The 23,877-nt window shown below is 40.7% G+C and overlaps 1 protein-coding gene across 2 annotated transcripts; it reads right to left on the minus strand.

Moving 5' to 3' along the window:
* Window positions 1-2,483: 2,483 nt before the first annotated feature.
* LOC102210614 (protein APCDD1) lies at window positions 2,484-23,234 on the minus strand. Of its 2 annotated transcripts, XM_005729054.1 has the most exons (6): window positions 23,170-23,234; window positions 22,816-23,081; window positions 15,324-15,507; window positions 14,104-14,629; window positions 5,000-5,321; window positions 2,484-3,725 (listed from the first exon to the last, which is right to left on the minus strand). In XM_005729054.1, the coding sequence occupies exons 2-6, from the start codon at window positions 22,853-22,855 to the stop codon at window positions 3,262-3,264; spliced, it is 1,536 nt and encodes a 511-aa protein (XP_005729111.1). In that variant the 5' UTR covers window positions 22,856-23,081; window positions 23,170-23,234; the 3' UTR covers window positions 2,484-3,261. The 2 variants fall into 2 exon arrangements, with proteins under 2 accessions (XP_005729111.1, XP_005729112.1); XM_005729055.1 differs by having other exon boundaries at window positions 22,816-23,234.
* Window positions 23,235-23,877: the final 643 nt, after the last annotated feature.

Below are 23,877 nucleotides of genomic sequence, written 5' to 3' on the forward strand. Positions count from 1 at the left end.
TAAGGTTTTTGTCATCACCTGAATGGATTTTTTTTTTTTTTTTCTCCTCATATTTTTTGGGAGTTAAATCCTTTGTTTTTTCCACCTTACTCATTGCGCACAACAGAAGACCTTATCAAATGTGAGTAAATGCTGCTGCTTCACAGTAACTTTGTACTGAGAATATGTTACAGACCTGATCATATATGTATATGTCTGAGGATAAATTTCGCCTCCATCTGCTCCTTTAAAGCTGCTCAGTGGACAGTTTGTCCTTGGCAACTTCCATGTAAGACTCCCTCGTACATCCACTTTGCAAACCCATAAAACTGGGGCTTTTTAAATGCCCTGCTGGGAACCATAAAGTGTAACAAAGGGATTAACAAAAATATGTTCCCTGTTAAATGTTCAGTAAGCTACAATATACAAAATCTGGCTGTAAGAGCAGTAATGAACACGAAGTATCAAACCTTTGTAATCTCATACATGTATCCAGTTATTGAGACATTTCTTGGAGCCCGTTAAAGCTTCTTTAGCCTGGGAACACTGAGGAAAAACGATGCACTATTAATGATGACACACAAAACCTCAAGCTTAAATTTGACAGAAGCATGCTGGGAAACTCCAATCCTTGTCCATGACCGAGAGGGAGATCGAAATGACAACATATGATAATGATGAGTGAAACCCCATGAGCTTAATTAAGGCTGAAATAAAGATCCCACTGGAGGAGTGGAGTTTTGATACTGAGCCACACATGAGGACTTTAATCCCATTAAGGTATTTAGAATTTATTCCACCCTCAGGTTCAAAAACCACCTGAAAGAAGCAACAAACACTAATCCCTTTGTTTCTTATATTACAGAGGCCTTTGCTAGAAGACCACAGTTACAACTCCACGTTGTTGACGGGTAACAGCTGACTACACAGTGATGCATCATCACAGTCGATCCTTTGTGATTGCACAAACATCTTATTTGTGTTAGACGCAGCGAGAGTCTTCGGTAATATCACTGAAGTGATTATATACAGTAGATTTTCTTCTTCACACAGCCACAGTGGAAACCAAACAATTAAGATGTGACTAAAGGGAAAATTCTCAGCTTTAATTCAAAAAGCTTGAAGAAATGAGACATTTTTATACACAGTCCCATTTTTAGAGGCTCAAAATTAGACAAACAATTTTTAATATAAGGTTAGTTTCTAACACTTAGATAAAAATCTTTTGGAGTCGATGGCTGCCTAAAGTCTAGAACTCATATATAGCTAAATGCTGATTCCTCTCTTGGCGTGCTCTGCTAGGTCTTTACTGCAACATAACTTCAGCTGCTGCTTATTTTGGATTTCTCTGCCCTCATTATGCACGGTTAGGTTGAGATCAGGTGACGGAGTTGGAGCCTCACAAATATCACATTTCTTTACCTTAAAAAAAAAAGGAAAAAACTTTTGGAGTGATCAGATCAACAATGTTGTGCGTTCCTGCCAGCACTGCAAAACCAACCCAAGACTTTTTAAGCCTAGCAATGGCCTCTTTCAGTGCAGTGTCTCCGTGAGTTCTTGTGAACTAATACCAAATGCAAGTTCTGCACTTGTAATGGAATAATAGGGAAACAAGCATCACCTGGGCAGCAAATTGTCCAATTACTTTGCAACTTTACTTTTCATTAAACCTCAGAGCTGAAGTCAGCACTTCAAGCACACATTAGTTTGATTTTAAAAATCCACTGAGTTGGTTTACAAAACATTTTAATTGTCCAAAATGTCTGGGTCTAACTGTAGTTATTTTTGGTTGTAGAGATGTAAAGTTTCCGCTCTTCACCGATGAGGTATCATAAGCGTGAACAGTTAATTATGATCAAATTGAAACACATCCAAGTGCTTGTTGATTTCTCACTGAAAAATAGCTTAAGTTTCCAGAATGGATGGAGTGAAACTGAAACTAGCATACTGAAGTATTACCCTTTAAAAAGAGAAAAACAGTTTTTAGTGACTGCAAATCATAGAATTGTCATTTTATTACACAAGTAGATATCCCAAAATTTAAGGGTTTAATTTTATTTAAAGAAAGGATAATCCTCTTAACCTTGACAAATGAGTTCCTATTTATGCTTGAAAAGGGAGTAACGTAGTAAAAATCATTCCTGTAGTACTAGCCCAGAAGCTGTAGTTCAATAAATCCATGGATTTCCAGTTCCATTAATAGCAATTATAAATGTAAAATTACTGGCAGTATAATTTCAGAGCTAACATTAAATACATTGCAGGGATGTTTTAGGTTGTTTTTCCAAGAGAAAATTTTTCCAGATGTCCAGTTTCCATCTCATATGGATTTCACTGCTTTCATATTTGTTTTAAATAGAAGTGGACCTCTGAATGTTTATTAAATGTTACAGCCATTTGATCACAGGTTTTATAGACTCAAGAAAGTAACTGGCAGAAGATCTAAACCTGCCTTTAGATCTTTGCGTATAGTCAGAGAGAAATAAAACAGTCATCGTTCACAGTTGCAATAGATAAAGAACCAAAATATCCACTTTATTAGTAGCATAGAGAATGACTTGGACAAACTAATGTAGCTCTCACTTGAAGTGATCTCCTGCATTCTCGGATGTGGTAGTTTGTCACTTTTCCAGGTGTCGTTCCCACTGTGAGCATTGCGTAACTACAAAACCGCCTCGTTGGACTCAAGGTCGAGTGTCTGCCAGCGAGGAAGCAGCTGTCTGAGCGGCGAGGGAACAAAAACATCTCTCTAGATTACATGGAGGGTAACTGTTGGCACATGAAAGAGTTTTATTTCATTCAAGACAAGAGCTTGGTCATTATTTGGAATAGGAGGCCAATACCTGCTGCCGACTTCACCATACTTCAAGGCTATATGTCGAAGAAAAGAAAAAAAAAGATTCTAACACGTTAAGTACATTTTATTGTAAACGGTGACGAGCGTGTCCTCCGATGATAGATCATATAAAACAGTCGCAGGTAAATAGATCATATATAACATATTCTCATGTCTGTGTGTGGATATAAAGACATCTTTGTATGTTTGTATAAACACAGGTCAGTCTTTGGTTCCACTCTAAAGTGCAGTTTCTGTGGTGCAGCAGTCTCAAGTCTTTGGTAAAGAGTTCAGAGGTTTAGGGACCAGTCTTTATGCTCCTTTATTCATTAAAACAACAAATGTAAACTTAGTCTACCAATGCAGTCTCTGTGACCCCCTCTGGGTCTCTGATGAATCCACACTCCTCTTTTGTGTCTTTGTGGATAAAATACTCAACCTGCTCTCTAGCTTTGCCAGAAAAGAAGTTGAGCAGTAACGAACGCGGCGATGGCCAGCGCGGCGCGTTTCTGGCCGCCTCTGTGCCATCCTGTGCAGCCGTTGGGGTGCAACGGAGGCCTCTCTGTGTCATCCCTTTGGCTGGAATCTGATGGCTGGCTGCTGGATGAACACTGGACCAGGGGCATCTGGTAGGACGTGGCTCGCTTCTCCGGGCGGTCCGGACTGGAGCCGTCGCTGGGGCGCTGGCCGTTGTAGAGCAGGTAGCGTCCATGAGCGTCCTGCTCCATGCGGAACAGCTCATACTCTGTGTGCGGCAGCCGGATGCCCAACGCCACGCAGCCATTGGTTAGGGTGACATCCTGCTCCACACCGACCTGCCAAGACCCCTGCACTCCACACTCATTACCACTGAAGACATTGAGGAGGGATGTGGTGGCCACGTCCATGGGAGTCACTCTCATGTGGTTCACTAAAAGAAGATAACATAAGACCTTTAAAGCGATCAATTATGCTTATTTTAAGCCTTTTTATTATTATTACTACTAGAGTAGCTTTGCATGATTCACAGCTCAAAACACACAAATTTATCTCGCACTGAGTGGGTGAGGAAGCCCCAAATTTCATCCTTTTTCAAAATGTTTTATTTCCCCTCTTTTTAAGCCAACTTTGCTCAAGCAGGTCTGATCAGCAGGTGGTGGAGCTGCTGTTCCCGCAGCCAGAGCTGTGAGCCTGATATGAGCAAATGATGGATATCAGCTCTCACTGACATCACACACAGCCAAATTCTCTAAAAGTTTTAGAGCAGTCTGAAGCCCTGAACTTTTGTCTCTCAAGTATTACTTGTTGAAACCCTGGCTGGCCATTTCTTGTTTTCACTGTGATCTAGAGCAGGGGTCCCCAACTCCAGGCCTCGAGGGCCGGTGTCCTGCAGGTTTTAGATCTCACTCTGGGTTTACACACCTGAATCACATGATTAGTTCATTACCAGGCCTTTGGAGAACTGCAAGACATGTTGAGGAGGTAATTTAGCCATTTTGAATCAGCTGTGTTGGATCACGGACACCGCCCCTCGAGGTCTGGAGTTGGGGACCCCTGCCATAGAATAACATTGTTGCGCTCTGTGCACAGTCAGTATACAAGATGGGCATCGCTTTTTAGAAAGTCAAGTCTACTAAAACTCCATATCTTTGAGGGTGCCCCATCTTTAAGAAATGTGGGAAGGAAACAAAGAACTACTTTCTTTATCTAAAAAGTGACGCTAACACAGAAGGGACACACTCACTCATCATATCAGGTTTAAACAAAAAACAACAAGATCTTGAGGCCTCAAAGTGAGACTTCACAAACCAATGGTCGATATTAGGGTAGGTACATCCATCTTTCATACAGCCTGTCTCCAAATGGTAGATAGACAGACTTGAGTTTTAAATGACGTGTCATTGAACCAGTTTATTCTGCTTGTTGAAACAACCTTGGTCTTATTTCTGTCCTTCCCTTCTATCGATTGTGAAAACACTGTCTGCGAAGTCAATAGGGATCACATGGATCATAACACGACTACCAGTTAATTAAACAAGCAACAGTTTAACCTTTTTATTCAAACACTTCTCAAAGTGAGCACGCCAAAAATGTTAGGAACTGGTAGAGGAACTGTGTTTAAACTACACTGTATCAAAATCAGGGTTTGGTAGTGTTTTTAAGAATCAGCATTACGGTAAAAATGCAATTACACCACTAAGTTACCTTTGAAGACAAAATCTGTTCCTCCCACGACGCGGGTTGAGTGAAGCCCTCGACTGTAGCGGCCACGGGCGTAGATGGTGAAGGTGGGGTGTTTACAGATGGGGTCCGAGTAGTGGTAGTAATGGCCCTCCCAGGTGTGGTTGTTATCGTGGAAGATGAAGTGGCGGGTCAGGAAGAGGACCTCCGGGCGAACTTCGCAGCGCTGGCTCACCCACTGACCGTACAACCCGACGGTCAGGTCGGCCCGCGGCGGCAGGATGGGAGGGTGGAACTCGTCCGAGCGGTAGATGATACGACAGGCGATGCAGCTGTGGTCGTGGTTCTAAAAAAAGAAAAAAAAAATAATTTAAGTCATAGCACTAAAGATTATTGAGATTTTTCACATGACTAAAGTCATATTTACTGAAAACATACAAACTAGGACTATAAATCTCAGTCAGTCAAGCTTTAGTCACAATTGTAGTTTTGGCTTCCCACAGTTAAATGAGCATAATCGAGTGATATAGAAGATACATGCTCTGCTATTTGGAATGAAAATAAATAAAACTTCCTAAATCACTGCCTGATGACGTGCCTTGGTGTGTCATCACAGCTGTTTCCTGCAGAGCTCAGCTGGATGTTTCTTGGACTAGTCTGGATGAGTAACAATGCATTCAAAGACAGATATACAACAGAAATCAGATGTCTGGCAAGGCGGAACGTGAAGAGCTTGTCCCTCAAAGAGGATCATGATTCTTTTTTTGGAAAAACTCGTGCAAAAAAAAAAAAAAAGTTATGTGTGTCTACACTGCAAAAGAACAATTTATTTAACTGCCTGAAGATACCACAAACTGCAATAACGTTAGTGCATAAAGGGCAAAAAACCAAAAAACAATCCATGAATTGTTGCCAACACCGATTGTCCAACATAAACTCTGATCTCCATAAAAGCGAGCCTGCACAGCTGGTCACTATATCCACCAACATACTGGACAAAAGATCTGTCATCCCCTCAAGTAGTTATTTTTGGCAAAACCTGGATTATCTGCAAAACGTTACATGAGGGCATCCATTGTGTTTGCATTGACAGATCGTGCCAATAATGTGCAAACAAAAATGCCAACATGCCAAAGATGGCGAGGTCTGCTAGCAAACAAACAAACGCTGATTTGCAAATGTCAAGAATAACATTTAAAGGCTCCAGATGCCTGAAATACAAGTACTCAGTATAATCTTATAGCTAACAATAAAGTCTTTGCTGCTCTCTGCGGGATATACCATGTGATTAAAGGGATGTACACACAGGAAGAGACTAACAGCAGTGTGGCCTCCAGAGGCCATTGGATGTCAAAATGGATTCTGGCGACTCATAAGTGATGACAGTCCAAATAACCATTGGCTAAACTAAGCGAGTGGGTACTGTGTCCTGAGTTAAACCGATTCTGAGCGGAAGGATTGGTGACTGAAGCTATAAAATAAAAACAAAAGGGGGAGAAAAACAGGCTGTTTTTGCAATGATACTGTAAAGTGGAGAATATATTAGAAGGTTGTCTAAACATTCCAGACCTTAAATGTCTAACCAGTGACAAACTGTCAGATACAAAGCACTGGAAGATGAGCCAATCTCTTCATATGTGCTTAATATGCTGTTTGTAAAGCCATTTTTACATTTTTTACTGTCACAGTTTCCGTTAAGCAAACTTTTTTCCCTGACAGAGACAAGACGATGTAAACACTTGAGAGGAATCAGAGTAGACATATGGCGCTATTTCACATTTGATGTCAATAAAAATAAGACATTCAAAGTAAAAGTTGCACTTTATGAAACATGTAGCCAACAGTAACAGTAAAAGTTGTTACTTTAATGGCAAATTTTCTCAATTTCTGGTTTACATTGCACTTTTTCCAAGTTTTACTTCCTCTGGGCTAGCAGTTAGCAAGTATTTGAAGACAATCATAAAAACTACAGAAGACAATGACACTCTACTAGCAACCAAAACAATCCCAAGAAGCCTTCTTTGAATCCAGTTTCCACGGCAGTCAGTGGTCACATCATGTCTAAATTGGTACACAACATGACGTCATGTGAAAAATCTCAATAATCAGAACTCCACTCACTCATCATGTCTGAGTTCAAATCACGAGATGACAATGGTGAAAACACTGGTGGTGAGTGATTTCACAGTGGTTACGTCTGCGTTTTATACCGTCTATAGTCCGACTGCATCCAACATTTACATTTATACAGGTGGGTGATGGTGAGAAGATTTCAGGGCTGCACAAGAAGTGGTCAGATAAAAAGAAAAAGTGAACCATTTATGAGACAGTCAGCTTATTATAGTGCAAACTGTTCACGAACTCAAAGTTTAGCCTGCTACTCAAAGACAAAACAGAAGCATGTTCACTGAAATCTGTTTGTCCTGAAAACCTTTCATGACATCAGCACATTGTGTCATGAAATTCACACACAGAACTACTGGAATCTGTTCGGAGGAGAGTAAGGAAACTATTTCATTCAGTCTGACCCTCTGGAGTGTTTGGAGCCAAAGAGAACACATTGTTTCACAGTACAACACAGATGTCGGGACTACTTAAAGCCATTACACAGAAAACAGCATGCTGAGTTTTAATGCCACACACACACACACACAACATTTGTACATGCATAAAAAAAACAGTTAATCATATTCAGTTAATATCACTAGTCAGGTGGAGCAGCGTGTGTCCACAGACAGGACGGCCGGGGCTCTCCAACAGACTCAGAGCTGGAAACTACATCCCATATTCCACAAAATCTCTTCCAAAGACTGAACTCCAGGGAACCAATTCAGTTTTTTGTTATTTGAGGGTGGTCAAAATGTAAGACCTGACCTTCTCAACTCAATCGCTCTTTTTCCCAGACAACATTATGTCTGCATGAGATTTATGGGGAGTTTTAAAAGAAAGAAAGAAATGGAGAACGGTAAAATGAGGAGAAAAAGCTGGAGTATCACTACATCCTGCAGATGAGATAATCCCACTGCAGCTCCATAACCGCCTCAGAGCGAAAGGTTAATGGGACGACTGGAAGGGAGGCCTCCCACCAGAATATGTGTGAGAGAACAGTGTGTTTTTAAAAGCTGTGCACTTTGTGTGTGTTTATATAAGAGTTGCATATGGAGAGAGGAAAATGCAGCATGTGCGTATATTTTAGCATATATATGTGTGGACATAAGAAAAAGAGCCGGAATCCGGAGAGTTTCAGTCGCAGGTGTGGAAAATGTTTTGTATCTGAAGGGACTCAGAGCCCATAAAATATAGACTTCCTGTCTGGCCTAACAATGAATATGTCCTCCTACTGATACCAATCTGTCCCATATATCATGACACTACCAATGATTTAAACCAGTGCAGGGTTTGTTTGTTTTTTTTGCTTCTTTTCCTGATAATGTTATCTGAAAATATAAATCAAACAAAATGACACTACAAGCTCAGAGTTTCTTCCAGAAAAGTTGTGAGTGGGGGGCTGGAGGTGCTTCATTAATATAGCAATATTTAACTGTTGTAATCATAATCATCAATTATGAAGGAAAAAAAAAAAGCTCACTTTGGACAATGGATGAAGAGAGAGATGGACCAGGGAGTTTATTTCCCACATCCACTGCATAAAGAGTAAAGTGCATAAAGGAGAGCATTAAATCACAGATGGCCTCATTCACAAAGGATTATGGGTAATTCATCCTCTCTTGATTAGTGGACATAACTGTACAGATATCAGCTCTGCAGCTAATGATTTAAACTGCCTGGTGAGACGGTGAGGTGTACCAGGGGAAATGTTCAGGAGCAGAGGGAGTGAACGTGGATGAGTTCAGATACTTGGGGTAAATCATCCAAAGCCACAGACAGTGCACAGGAGAGGTGAGGAAGAGAGCGCAGCATCAGGGGTGATTTAAGACAGAAGGATAGCGGCAAGAGTGAAGATGAAGGTTTACAAGATGGTAATGAGATCCGCTACGGTGTATGGTTTGGAAATGGGGGGCAGAGTTGGAAAGTCAGAGGTTTCAAATGAAAAGAATTTGCTTGGGAGTGCAGCTCAAAAATAAATGAATAAACCCAGTGCACAGGTGTGACAGGGCTCATCTTAGCCAGAACAAGGACAAGCCATGCTTGTACTCGTCCTCATCTAAACCGTGTAAATGCAGTTAGTTCAGTGTTCAAAGAGACTTTCAGTAGAAGACTGAAATAACACCAGAGTGTAAGAAGCTGCGTTTCTTGACCAAAATTTGGAATTTTTTATTTTTATTTGAAACTCTGATTTTAGTTACAATTGTTGACAATGACGAGCATTAAGAAATTCTGTACGTAATAATAACGGTAGTGTCATAAAGCATGTGTTAAATGTTTATAAACTGTTTACTGACAAACAAACTGGTGGTGGTGGAGAATATTTGATTGAATATTTAATTGTTCAATTAAAAACTACATTTAAAATAAAAGGCTGCTTCATCAGAGTAGTTCCCTTTTATTTACTTGTAAACGGGTTAATTATGTTTGATGTACAAGTGGGATAAATGCCCTCATAACCAGCAAAAATGCTGAAAAGTTTAAGTGGATCTGAGCATGGATGGGTTTTCAGTGTGTCAGTGACCAAAGACTCCAGCCAAGAGTTCAACCTTGTATTTAACAGGAAATCATTAGCAGGCAGGTTTCTACAGTTCTACAGTGTCCGGCTTGCCATGAAATGCTGGACGTACTTTTAGGTAGAAGCAAAGTATTTTATAACTTTACTGGAAATGAAGAAAATAAAAACGGAGGAAATGAGGGAGGATATTACTACCCTTGCTACATATAAGTGACTTTTTTTTCCCCCCCATTTCATTTCATTTTTTTTTTTACTATACTGAACAGAGGTGACGTACAAATAAAGTGCAATCCAAGTCATGGCAGATAAAGGAGCATTAGAGCTGAATTCTTCCATTTGGGACGTAGTTCAGGGAAAGCTGATGTCCAGGAGCAAACATTTTATGAGAAACTGAAACCATATCAGACTTTCAAAACCTTCCGTAGAGACCTGTTGGCAAAACAGACAGTCCTAATACTTTGATTTTTTTTAAACTGGCATCCATTGAGCTATACCAGTATCCCTTCTGTAAGACGACTTCCTGGGAATTCATAAAAAACCTTTCATCTCAGATTGACCGGCTTTATTGCTCAAGTTTTGAGGTACTTTCATGAAAGAAATGACCAAGAGCAGCATAACAAGTACACACACAAAATGAGCAAACACAACACTTTAAAAACAGCAACAACATAGAAAAACCCCCAAAACTGATCCCTTCTTAACAAGGATCATTATCAAGTGGTCATTACGCCGCCTCAGTGACGCAGCAATGAGCCGGGGCGACAGAAAACTTAAAAACACAGTCCCCCGCTTTGCTCTTGCATCACTGCTGAGTTCCACCCAGGAACCACAAATGAACATGCTGGCACCAGCAAATGTTCTGGCCTGGGACCAGTCCTGGGACCAGCCCTGGGGACACTGCTCAAGATTAATGTATTGGATCATCACCATGGCAATAAAAAAAAAAGAAAAAAAAAATCCCTGAAAAGAAACCATTAAAACCTCAAGAGATGGTCCAGTTGAGTGCTTTTCGAGTAAGAACGAGTGCGGTATTCTGTACTGCTGCTTTACCAAGAAAATATACGAAACTTAATTTACTGTAACTGAAAAATGCCGTGAAAAACAATACTGTAATGTAGACCTTTGTGTTATTATAGAAACAAATGACCACGTTTACCCAAATTGGGAGTTACTAAGGAGCTACTTTTTTTGCAAGTTTTATAATGTTCACCTTCAAGAGTTTGGTTTCCACTCAAATACAGTGGAGTTTCAAAGAATCTATTCTGCATTAAATCAAGTGAAACTGTATTTTATTACCATCATGTCCAGTGTTTATTCCTTGAGCACTGTTCTGGTCTCCAACATCTCTTTTTGTAAATACTTACTAAACGCTCCACTATGTTTGTGTCTGAATGTAAATCAAAGCAGTGAAATTGATGGTTTTAAAACCAGCACACTGAGTTGAAAGATGCTGAAATCACAGCCTGTGTATCTGAGATGACATCATACATTGGTCTGTGAACAACACCCTCAAGATAGGAATTTCAGCCATCACCATATTTGTTTTTAAACTAAACTAAACATGAGGAGAGATTGCAGAATCTGAGAATACGATTAAAACCTTGCAGCACATATCTTCTATTCTACTTCATTATTTAGCAAGCGATCAGCACAGTGGACCGATCTGCATGTTTGTTTTGGCACAGATTTTATGCCGGACACCATCCCATTCATTCAGGCTTAGGATTGGAGCCATGAGGATATCAGCTTGTGAGTCTCTGGGACTTTTGTCTACACCCAATCTCTAACCGTAGGTATTTTGCGAGTATGGTGAATGTATTTACCACTACATCACGGAGAAGTAGTTTAACTAAACGGGACAAACATCAAGTCATGTTTAATAAAAACTTAAATGAGTGATTAAGTTGCAGAGTCATTTTTAAATTTCAGATCCGATTTCTATTTGTAACCTAAAGAGTCGCCTCCCTGTTGGTCATTAGAAAGAATGCAGTTTTAAGGCACTTTGACACTGGATTCACCTTTTAAGGGGAAATTATGGTACAGCAGTGGCTGTGTGCTGGCAGCTAAATACTGCCCATCTACCTGCAGACAGCATCTTGTCAGATGGGGGCACACCCATGTGCGCTACTCTTGTGCTGTTGCTGGTCCATTAGCCAGCAGTGCAGAGGAGTCAAACTGAGTGTTAAAAACTATGGAAAGCCAATTCTTGTGCACTTTCCTGGTGCATGCAGCGTTTTGATTAATGCATTTAATGAAAATCCCACAGTCCAAAGACATACCATGGGGTTTTGGTTAATTGGTGACTCTAAACTGCCCTTAGGTGTGAATGCAAGTGTGAATGGTTGTCTGTCTCTCTACGTTAGCCCTGCATCAGGCTCATGACCTGTCCAGGGTATACCCAGCTTCTTGCCCTATGGTAGATGGGATAGGCCCCCCCCTGAAAAGGATAAGCGAAGAGAATGGATGGATGGGATGGCATTTAAGAAGAGTATTTCTGTAACAGAAACACTCTTCAGGTTACTGAGAGACAATCTTTTGTTTCTCAGTAATCTGAAGAACACACTGAAGAGTTTTTATTGGAACTGCTTCCTGGCAAAGAAACAGTCCCTGTTCTAGCTTGACAGCAGGATGTTTCGAAAATACACAAAAAGACTGGCGGTGTTTCAGGGAAGAGAATACTTTTTATAAGGTTTGTTAAAAAGAAACTTCACTGACATTAACTGAACTGGAGTGGTAACAGAAATGAAAGAGACAGAAGCAAAAACTCCCTTTTTTCCCTTCAAGGCTGCAACTCTAGGACTGATTCCCAGTTTGGAAGTGTCACTGAAAATTCCGCCAACAGTCCAACTTCCTTTTTTTATTCCAAAAAGATTGAAAACAAAACGGAGCAAATGCAACAGTTTGATTTGAGCCCCAGGCACGCATAAGATCGGAGCTGGTATGTGCTCACTGGACTAATTCATATGGCCGCATCAATCCAAATTCTAGGAATACCGCATGATGATTGCTCCCAGAGATGGGCTCGGTTTCACATTGCATCTCTGCAGGCCAGAGGGGCTTAAGGAGAGCAGCTCTGGTCATTACAGCGCCACAGGGGAGCTTGTCTGATCACAGCTCATCACCCCACACACTGTTTACATTCTGATCAGCAACACCAAGCCCCGTCATCCCCATACATATGAATGTTTATTTAGACAGCGGACCCGAACAGGATTTCATTGTGATCTCTGTAGAGGGTGACAGTGAAAACATCACTCTAGGGTTTCAGCCAGCGGGGAAACTCCTTTTCAGCAGTGTAAATACAGAAATTGCATCCTGTAAGCACAGTGGAGATGAAATCAGTATGTAGATAGTTTCTGGTTTCTTTCAGTGCAAATATTTAGTGTGCAAAGGTCTAAGCTCAAGATTATTGACTTACACAGAGATCCTAACACAGACTAGGGTTTTCTAAATAGATATCAGTTAGGTACAACAGATGGGCTTAACCGCCTCAGAATAATTTGGATTATCAATAACTCGATAATTCAGCAGAATAATGTAATTTCCCCCCCTAAAAACAAAACAAAAACAACAGGCCTTCCCTCTAAAACACAATAAACACAATTAGTAAACAGTTTATCCTGGTCTCCTCACTGATTTTGGTTAAATTATACATAAGATAGCTCCCAAATTAAAATGTATGTTTTTCAGGTCAGCTCAGGTTCTATCTGGTGTGTGTGGTCTTTGTGGTGTGGAGGGTCAACACAGCAGGGATGGAGTTCAGCTGAGGTTGCACACTGAGTTGCATGCTCGGGACAGAAAACAAAACCCTACCTACGATCCAATGAATACAAACGTCAGGTTTCTGGGTGGGAAGAGTTCTCATTCCCGTCGCTCAACTAAGGACTCCTACTGGTAAGTCATGGTTCCTGCACAGTGAGGCAGCTATCCCCTGCAGGTAATAACTGTTGTTACTGGCAGAGATTCTGCACAACTACAAACTTCAACATAGTCCCTGCCTTACCAACTTTAAAATAATACTGGCTGTTTACTGACTTACTGAGTCAAAAGAGGATCAAAGGGTGCATGTTTCAGAATGAGATTTCTGTGCGAGGGTTCTGTGTCTAAGAGCTTCACAGTCTATCCACTCCATGTCTGGTTACAAAACACAAAGATGGCGACAGTGATGACACTCAGCTTGATGCGTCATGATGGTACTTAATTGACTAATGAGTGTTGCCATCTTTTATATACAGTCACACTATTGCCGATTTCAAAAATGTAGGCTTTTAGACAACCCAACAGGTTGTGCTGAAGTACAGCAGTAGACTTTTAAGGCTATAACAATAGTTCAAAGTTATGGACGCCCCAAAACTTATTTTTTAATGTTTTGTAATTATAAAAACTCTTTAATTTAACATTACGACCCACAAGTGGACAAACTCTGTTCTAGAATCAAGTATAAGGCTACATAATAGCATCAAATCACTAAGCCCTAAGCGAGGGAGGATCATTAGGGACTTGCCTTGGCGTTTTGCAAAGCGGTCTGGTAGCTGGACGGCTTGTAGTACAACCTCTGCGATGGTTCAGTGTGTATGTCTCCTAGAAACAGCTCCTCCACCAGGTGATCCAGGTTGTGGTGCAGGTACTGCTTCTCCACTCTCAGCAGCTGCAGCTCATGCATGGCAAAGTTAAGCTCTCTGGTGCAGTCGTAGTCGCCCTCCTCGCTCACCAGCTCGTACATCGCGTTGGGTTCCCAGGCGCCCTTCACTGCCCCTCGGCAGCTGCGGTTGAGCCTCTGGCTGAGCTCTTTGTCCACGGTGGCTGTGTGATACACCATCTGGACACGATGGAGCTGGTACTCCGCCTCTGTGCCACCGCGGATGATCCAGGAGGCCTGGCGTAAGCGCAGTCGACCCCGAATCACCAGCGTGTAGATGGGTTTGGTGCAGTGGTTGTCCTCATAATAAAACTGGTGAGCCTGGAAGGTGTTGTTGGGGTAAAACCTGTAGGAGCGTGTCAGGAACTCTGGGCCTGGTCTGACCTCACAGCTGAAAGAGAGGACAGATGGCTGTTAAAAAGAAACAAAAAAAAAACCCCTTAAAAACATTTATGTTTGTGTGAAGAGCTGAGTGGTATTCATGTTCCTTGCCTTGAGTTTCACAAACAGCATGTTTGAAGTATAACCCAATTAATCTGCACAGAAGATTGACTAGCTTCAGCCTTTTTTATTGGTTGTACGTCTTTGGTTTATTCTTTTGTGAAGAGTGTCACGAGATCAGCGTAAGTTTCTGTCTGGTGGTGCATTCAGAGAAGCTCAGACATGTCAGACCTGACAGGAGGAGGCTGAAACTAATCTGTATCTATATATCTATATATAAAGAACAAAAGCCCCACCCACTTGCTGTTGTTCTTTTTTAACATCATAACCAATGAGTTTGTCTATTACTATTTGTGTTCCTGTTTCCCCATTGTTGAGTTGCAACCATTAGTTTAAAGGAAGCCTCCAAACCACTCCCATGTGCCTGTGAACCACATCAGTGGGCGTAAAAATAAAGAAATGTGGTGAACACACATCGACTCACAGTGAAAGTAATGTAAGCTTTAATTAAACAAAAAAATAAAAAAATCACCTCCTGCTAAGAGTTTCTTACTATAATGAAGTGAAAGTAGTAGCTTGCTAGAGAGTAATGCAAACTCTTAAAGATTTTGGTTAGGGGGAAGATACAGAGAAAAGACGCCAACCTGGTGGACACCCAGTGGCCCTCCACGCTGGGAGGCATCTGCACAGTGATCCGGGCGCCATTGTGAAGGTGCTTTAGCATGTGCTGGCACTGGGAGTCTTTGATGGATCGGCCAAAGGTTTTCTCTGGATAGAGGCGACTTGAGCGGCTTTCCGAGTAGTGAAGAGAGGAACCTTCAACCCAAACTGTGGGAACAAGACGATGAGAAAACAAAGATGATGATGACGAGCCTTTACGTACAATAACAAATGTAAAACAATCAAACAGAAAATTACATTGTAAACAGCTGTTGAATTACCATTGAGCAGCGTTTGAACATCAAATGTTGGGGTCACCGAGTTTGAAAGGCTGGATAAACCACAGAGGAATCTGTTTATTCTGGCATATCTTTACCTTCTAAAAAATTACCGCTTTTAGGACAACTGGGAACGCCAATTACGCTGAGATCAAACGGAACAGCAGTCTCCCTCATGCTTTCAATCTGCCAGGCCTCTTTGAAGTGTTTAGAGGGTTTAATTTTGTCATTTTAACTCTTGTCATCGCCAGAGATTACATGGCTGCTCCAACAACCTGTAACACCTGGTATGAATGAAAATGAGCAGATCATGAGACAGGTTGAGGGCCAATTAGTGAATTTCGGCTTCCACTCACTTTTAACAACAACATTCAAACGAACCAAGACAAATGACGAAGATTGCGCCGATTTGTATGCTCAGTTCCCACACCGCCCGCGTGCCCTTGACGCACCACATGGAAAAACAATACCTTCAGCGATGGACTGAGCTTAAAGGGATAAAATGTCGGAAATGAAAGTACTTAAAAAGCCTACAGCCAGAGAAAAGCCCCGAAGCTCACATTCCCTCAAGGATTTATGCCATGTAATACTCCGATATCATCAAAATCTACCTTGAAATATGAAGACTTTGCCATGAATTCTTTCTATCAGACCAGACTTGCCTGGCAATATCATTTTAATGCCCAGGAATGCCACTGCGGTCGCCTCTGAGCTTTTAATTTGAGACTAATAACACTGAAGGAGGGAGAAAAACATCTGATTAAAAGAAGCCAAAAGCTCCATGAAGAACAAAGCTCCATCCAGCTGTTTTACACCCAGTCGGGCAGCTCCTATGAGAGCTAGCCCAGGCTTGTGTGCAAATCACCACATCACAGCACTGCTGAATGGAAACACTGGACAGTGGGAGAGACTTGATCCCCCGACTCAGCTGGTGGCATTAGTAACGCTGCTGTTTGCTGTAGCTGATCTTAAAAATCAAAGGAGACACTTCACAGTTTGCTGCATGTTATGCACGTATGTATATAAATGTTTTTTTAACACCTGCACTCGGCTTGGACCACAGCAACGATCTGAGCGGCTGCCAACAGCTTGTTTTCACTATGATGAGAGCAAAAACTAACAGTGTGCGCTTGAGAGTGTTAAAAAAGGAAACCTGGTGAGATGTATAATCTAAAACACACTTAACACTTTTATGCAACCCCTCGGGTTTAATAGCAGGTGAATTTAAGGGTTGAGCACATCCAAAAGAAAACTAACAGAAATCTAGCTGCGAAACTGTTACCCGGTTATAAATTAGGTGAATAGAACATAAAGTGGTACACCGTGCCATTATGTATTTAACAGAAGAATTTTTTAAGAGAAAATGCAAAAGCAGTTCGGGGGTGCGCTGGTGTGGAGCATTCAAGCAGGAAAGAAGTCAGAGATGATCTCAGAGAAGCTTTTGTTGCTGCCCATTAATCTGGGAAGGGCCATTTCCAAACAGTTTGAAGTCTGTCATTATGCAGCAGAAAGATTATTCACAAGTGCAAATCATTCAAGACTGTAACCAATCTTCTAAGGAGTGGACGTCCCAGCAAATTCACCCCAAGGTCACAACGTGCAAAGCTGAGATAAATTGCAAACCCCCCCCCCAAACCCAAGCGCTACATCTCAGACCGCACAGGCCTTAATTAGCATGTTAAATGCTAAAAGTTCAGGACAGCACAATCAGAAAAAGAATGAACAAGTATGGCTTGTTTGGAAGGTATGCCAGCCTCTTGGCTCTAGAAAGAACAGGAAAACCACAGGACCTCTTGGACAGTGTCCTTCAAACAGATCAGACCAAAGTGGAGATGTTTGGCAACAACACGCAGCAGCACGTTTAGCAAAAAAAAGCAAAGGCAATATAATAGAAAAAACAGCTTATATCAGTGTTGATTGAAGCTTGTTTTGCAGCTAGGACCTGGGCACCTTACAGTCATTGAGTTGACCGTGAACTCCTCTACTCTACAGTCAAATGATCCCCATGGCTGAATAGCTGAAAAAGAAAAGAATCGAGATGTTGCAACGGCCCAGTCAAAGTCCAGACCTCAACCTGATTGAAATGTTGTGGTGGAACCTTAAGAGAGCTGTGCCTAGATGAGTTCATGGAAACCTCAATGAACTGAACGAAACTGTAAAGACGAGTTGGCCAGAATTCGTCAGCAATCAAACGAGAGCCCGATCCAGTCGCACAGAGAACGATTACTTCAAGTTAAAAAATGTTAAAGATGATTCTACAAGCTAAAACCTCAGAGGGTGTACTTAGTTTGTCACACGCTTCTGCATTTTGGCTTCGTTTTTGTTAAACAATGACAGTGTAATATGTCATGTTGTGGTTCATCTGAGATTTTATTTGCTGATTTTTTTTTTTTAAATTATATCCTATATGTAAAACTAATTTTATCCATCAGTCTGCTAACATATTGTTTTCTGAAGTTTGTGCTCAGTGGAGACCCGGGGATTGTCTGGAAAACTGTGGAATAACACTATCGGATCATTTTTTCTGAGAAAAATGAAGATTGGAACGGGAATTTCAATTAGATATACTAGTTGATATTGACAGTGCTTATTTTTTTTTTTTTTTTTTTAAATGGTTGATCTGTGATCTTCTAGCTTTACCTGGCAGAGTTGGGTCTGGAATTTGTTCAGAAACATCATATAAGTCAGAAAAGTGGAACTAAGAAGAATCCTGAATAGAAATTTGCCGTTTTCACACCTCATCCACAAAGAGCCAATCAACAGCTGAACTATGAAACATTTGAGTCAGTCATGTTGCACTGAAGCATGCGCACAGCAGAGACAGAGTTTCAACTGAGTGGTGGGACACGAATCTGCTGGCTATTGGAGTAAAGATGGTACTTGGTGTACTTTTTTCTCACATTACTGTGTGAGCATAAGTTCATTAACCAAAAAAAACCCTCCCCAAAACAAAAAAGAAACAAAAAAAAAGGACAGAACTAATTTTTTTGAGGAGGGAGTGGTTTCTAAAGGTTACTGAAGCTTAATGTCGGATTTACGCAACAGCCTGAGAATGAAGGAGGAGAATAATAAATCTTTGTTTCTGTGAAAATCTGCTGTTTCGTTAGATTAAGACATAATTTGTTATCTCCAACAATGTTTTCCTAAGTCGTGGTCAAATGTTTTTTTTTTCCTCTTTGTGATAAGATTGTGAGCAACATCGCTGATATCTTTCTGTCATGACGTTAGACAGACCTGATCCAGAGTCAGCAGTGTCATAGGGAAGCCTGTGCAAATATCAAAATTATAATGAAACGTGAGCTTCGTTTTGAACCACAGTTACAAATCTTCTTACATTACATCAAAGACAAATGTGGACCTACTCGAAATGGAAAACAGACTCAGACAGGGAAATAAATGAGGAAATGATTATATGGAGGTTATGCGTAGCTTGTTAAAAGTGACTTTATAAGAGGAGGCATCAGACGCCTGCTTCTTTGCACTTTTTTAGTGTTGAATGTGTGACTTTCTTCCACTAGTTTTTTTTTTTTTTTTTTTTAACTCTTCGTTAGTGAAGGCAATAATCAGAACGGCTCCACTCAAACTCTTTCTGGCCCTTCGCTGCTGCTGCTGCTTTCCCAAACTGCTGTTTTCCCAAACTGCTGCTCTATCTAAATCAAAGCACCCACAAAACTCCCAGAGTCCCAAACCACGGCGAACATTTCCAGTTGGCCCGATCCCACTGATGAGGTAAGAAGGCTGGGACCCCTGACAAGAAGAGAGACTGTACAGCATTTATGGGAAGAGAAAAATCCTAAATTTCCAGAGCAGAGACCAGACAAAGGACTTTTCTTCTTGTTATCTCAGAGTCTGGCAGTGACCGCGCAGGAGTTGAAAAGGGTAGACAAAATGACACTTCAACTTCAGGGCAGCTGCATCCAGAGGTGGGAAGTTATAGAGTACATAAAAAAAAAAAAAAATAGAAAAGTGGAGGTGCTTGAGTACTTTGAAAGGCTTTCGACTTGGAGATCAGAAGGAAAATTGCACCTTTCGAAAGCCAGTACACATTTATCTAAGTTACTTACACAGATTAGAAAGTAAAAGCCATAAAATACTGCTTTGGTTCAGTAACAAGAGAGTAGAGCCAGCTGTCAGATTGTACTTGCATGGGGGAAATGCCAAAACAATGTCAAAGGAAAGAGGAGCTTTGAGCTACACTTGACTCCCTGTTTTTGTATTTTAGATGCATTTAGGTAAACTTATATAAACTTGAGAGAAAAATAAGTAATAAGATACAGTACAGCCATACAGGCTGTAATTTGGCACAGAAAACGCTCGTGTTTAGCAGGTGTAATGCACGCTAGCGGTGAGCATTAAACATTAAGAAGGCTGAGCCAGGAGGGAACGTCATTGCTTCTAGTCTAAGTTTTTACCCGAGGGTGGCAGGAGTAGGAAACCCAGTTTTAATTTTCCTCAGTGGGACACGCATATCTACAAATTTCAAGTTGCTAAGACAAAACCATGATTGTCAACATCACAGTGGTGCCAAGTGAAAAGCCATCAGAAACATTGGTTACCTTGGGAGAGTTTAAGTCTGTCTTAAAGGAACGAGAGAACAGCTCTTTTACTCAGTGTGATTGTTTTTAATGTACTCTTAATTTGATCTGTCATTGTATATTTTACACATGTTTGTATGGGATATTATATTTGTTTTAAATGTTATATACCTATGTGGTATGTGACTTTTGTTGCTATGATGCCAGGTCTCTCTTGTAAATGAGATTTTTAATCTCAATGAGATTTTTACCTGGATAAATAAAGGATTAATAATAATTAAAAAAAAACAGCAGGTATTTTCAGGCTCTGGGGCTCATGGCAATCAGGTTGATGAGATTTTTTAATCTGGACCAAATGTTGGAAAATACATTTTCTATTTTTGTTCAGAATTTTTCTTCCTTTGGGACAAATTAAAGACATCCATCCATTTTCTTCCACTTCTCCAATTTCCTTAATCCAAACCTTTGACTGTTTTTGAAAAATGTTGAAGAAATAAGAAAAAAAAAAGTCACCACCATAATTACTATTAATAAAAAAATAATACTTCTTTAATTCTGAAAAAAAACACCAACATAGACCACACACGAATGGAACAGGAATTTCACAGGGCCCCTGTAGTCTCATTTTAGAGTATTTAGCAGCTGCTTTGGCACTTTAAAGGTTTTTGGGGGATTTTTCTTGGAAGCCATCTGATTCTTCGTAGCTCAACCTTCAAGAGGAAAAATGGAAATGTGAACATCTGCATTTCAGTGTCAACAACAACACCTCCAACAGCTGATGTGGACCATGCTTCACATAAAAGTTACAGAAAAGTGACTAAATGGACCTTGAGATGAGATTGTTTTGTAATCCATCCAAACTTCACAACCAGCACTTTTACTGCATTCCTGCACTGGCTGCTGATACAGATGTGCAGGACAAACCGGGCTACAAATTGTGCCTCCTACTTCCTTTCCTCGCTTCCTTTCGCTGCAGTTTGACTGCATCTCTCTCAGTTATGCCGGCATGACTCTCCCTCTCGCTATGAAATTATTGTGCAAATTGTCTGAGTGATGCTTTGCAATTATGGCAATGGTTATTTGGCGTCTTTGGAGATCTGCTAGTCTCAAACTGCTTTGACTTCCAGACCACTTTAACAGCTGATAAATGCTGGTAACTGGCATCCAACCCAGTGCAACCCCAAATTACAGCAGCTTTTGCAGAGCCAGACCGATGCATCGGCAGACTGACAGCACTAGCTGATACGATATATTATGTTTTAGGCATTTTGCACAAATGCTTTTATGAACCTTCAAGACATCAACACAAACTCCTTTAAATGATTTCAATCACAGTGTGTCAGCAACGTAGCCGGTTTTGTTGGTGTATTACCATTCACTAAAGTTACTTTACAGTGACTACTGTGATGTTAAGTACAAAATTATTGGCTATGATTTTATAATACAATAGCACATCTGTCCAATCTGGATTTCAGAGGCAGGCATGAGATGATTAAAATGTGTATTTTTTCTTTTTTTTAACCCCTTTTTTGAACCAAAATGCCAATTTTGGCAATATGTGTGTAATATTAGTCAAATTATAGCAAATATGGGTGAAATGTGTTTCTATTTTTTTATTGCTACTTTCTATTCTTTCAACTTTTCTGAAAATTTAAAGAAACTATAGCCACATGACCACCACACACAAAATAATATAATGATAAAAAAACAAAACAACAGCAACTACTCTGAAATTAACATTAAAGTAAAGCTGTCAGTTAAGCCAATATCTATAAGCAGATACAATAAAAACTTCATGGCTCCATTGAGGTCTACTGAGCAGAATAGATTAGATTCAGTAAAAAGGTGAAATAGAAGCAGCTGCTCTTCCGTGGGTCCATTTCTTGGCTTTTTTTTTAACCTTTCCGTTTTGCTCTCCAAAGACACGCTGAGGTTTTCTCTCCCAGTAAATTTACAGCGCACTCTAATCTAGCCTGACAGTGCATTTTCATTGCCACTCTGAAAGGCTGCAATAACACACCACTTAATTGAACGTTCGGATTCACTTAAACACACTTAAGGATAAGTGGACCCCAAAATGTTTTTTATCTCAACCAGGTTATTTGAAGTTGCTGCCAAATGTTGCCTTCCACTGTCACTGGCAACAGATGGATTGGGTCAACTGCAGTCCCATAATCCTCTGCTGCTCAGACAGGGTTTTCATCAGGATTGGATGTTTTAAGTGGCTCTTAACTCTCGCAGCGCTTTCATCTGCCCAGCAGCCTCGGGGAAGATTTTTATTGCCTTCTAACCTTTATACATCACTATGGCATAAGGCGCAAAGTTAACACAAAGTTTGTCCTGAATGGAGGCAAACATCAAGCCATGATAGTGAACAGGTGTGATGAAGGGAATTTTAACCTATGAGTGACCCACATCTTACATATGTGCGGTTTAAATGATTAGCAAAGTAAATAAATTAACTTAAATGACCGTCTGAAATTGTTCTAACTGTACAGCTTGTATAGAAAAACAAATACGAAACACATGGACATGTTTCCAAGCGCACGTGGAGTAAAACATGCTTTGAGCTCAGTTTTTTAAAATCTTTTAACACTGACACTTGTTGCAGCGCATGAAACCTCAGAATAACAAACACTAGCACATGGGGGAAAGTTTCTTACCCAAAAAAGCAACGAGAAGCAGCTTAGATGACGGCCCCATTTCAGACTTGGTTGGATTAAAACGAGCTTCACGCTGGTCACAACGGAGATCAGGCTTCCCTTTATTCAGCGTCCGAAGTTATTCCGACAGAAATCCTCACATTTTGGATCCAAAGCGTGGAGAAAACACTTTTGCAAAATCCGAGCATCATATGAAGAATGCTCTCGATACGCAGAGGGAGAGAATAAGAAGCCCGCTGTACTTTCGCATCCGAACAAAGAATCCTCTGGAAATCAAAGTAAAGTTTAAACTTTACAGCGAGCCACCCTGAAACAATCAGAGATTGTGGTGCTGAGTTCAAAAAGCTTTCTTACTTTAGCGCGCGTGTCCTGTGTGCTGCGCCCCGGAGGAGTGTTTGGAAGTGTGTCCAGAGATTGGACTCACCCCGCCCATTTAGATATTATATGGGCGTGGGGAGGGTGCTTAAGCTTCCCCAGTGAAGTGCAAAATCCAAAGAGAGAAAAAAAAATGTATTTTTCACCTTCTCATGTTTTTCTTGGGGAGTACATTTTCTGTATTTTCGGGTTGAATATGTTATTTTTCTCATCGCATTTTAAATATCCATGACTGTAAAAATAAGATGCCATAAAAAACAGATATTGTATTACTCGTCCAAAATTTGAGAACAGTTTTGGTTTTGTCTCTTTTTTCTCACTCAAAAATATCTTCGCATTACCTGATACCTGCCCCTAGTTTCTCCTGCAACTCTCTGGGGTTTATCAACAAAAAGCCAGAAAGGGTCTAATGAAGAGGTGAACTGATCAAAAAGTAGAGGCGTGTATTAAAAAATGCACCGAACATGAAAGGGTAAATAAATTAAAAAAGAAAAGAAAATCTCATGTTGTTTAGGATGAATTAGGGTTAGCCTTTACTGGTTCCTCCTTCATTAGGTCCCACATCCTCCTTCTTATCATCCATGATGGATGCTGCACATTTTTCTTGACCATGGCTTTCAAATTATACACCTTCAGATCGTATCCTCCTGCCTGGAGGGAGAACAACAGAGGTTCAGTGTCCTTCTC

Source organism: Pundamilia nyererei, unplaced genomic scaffold (assembly GCF_000239375.1).
Source record: "Pundamilia nyererei isolate P.nyererei 1_Seehausen unplaced genomic scaffold, PunNye1.0 scaffold00031, whole genome shotgun sequence".
Classification (NCBI taxonomy): domain Eukaryota; kingdom Metazoa; phylum Chordata; class Actinopteri; order Cichliformes; family Cichlidae; genus Pundamilia; species Pundamilia nyererei.

Coding starts and splice junctions, on each gene's coding strand:
- LOC102210614 (XM_005729054.1), bottom strand. CDS start 22,855: ATGGGGCCGTCATCTAAGCTGCTTCTCGTTGCTTTTTTGG. Junction 14,630..15,323: donor GGCCACTGGGTGTCCACCAG/GTTGGCGTCTTT, acceptor CCTCTCTTTCAG/CTGTGAGGTCAGACCAGGCC. Junction 5,322..14,103: donor CCGCTTTGCAAAACGCCAAG/GCAAGTCCCTAA, acceptor TTCTTTTTTTAG/AACCACGACCACAGCTGCAT.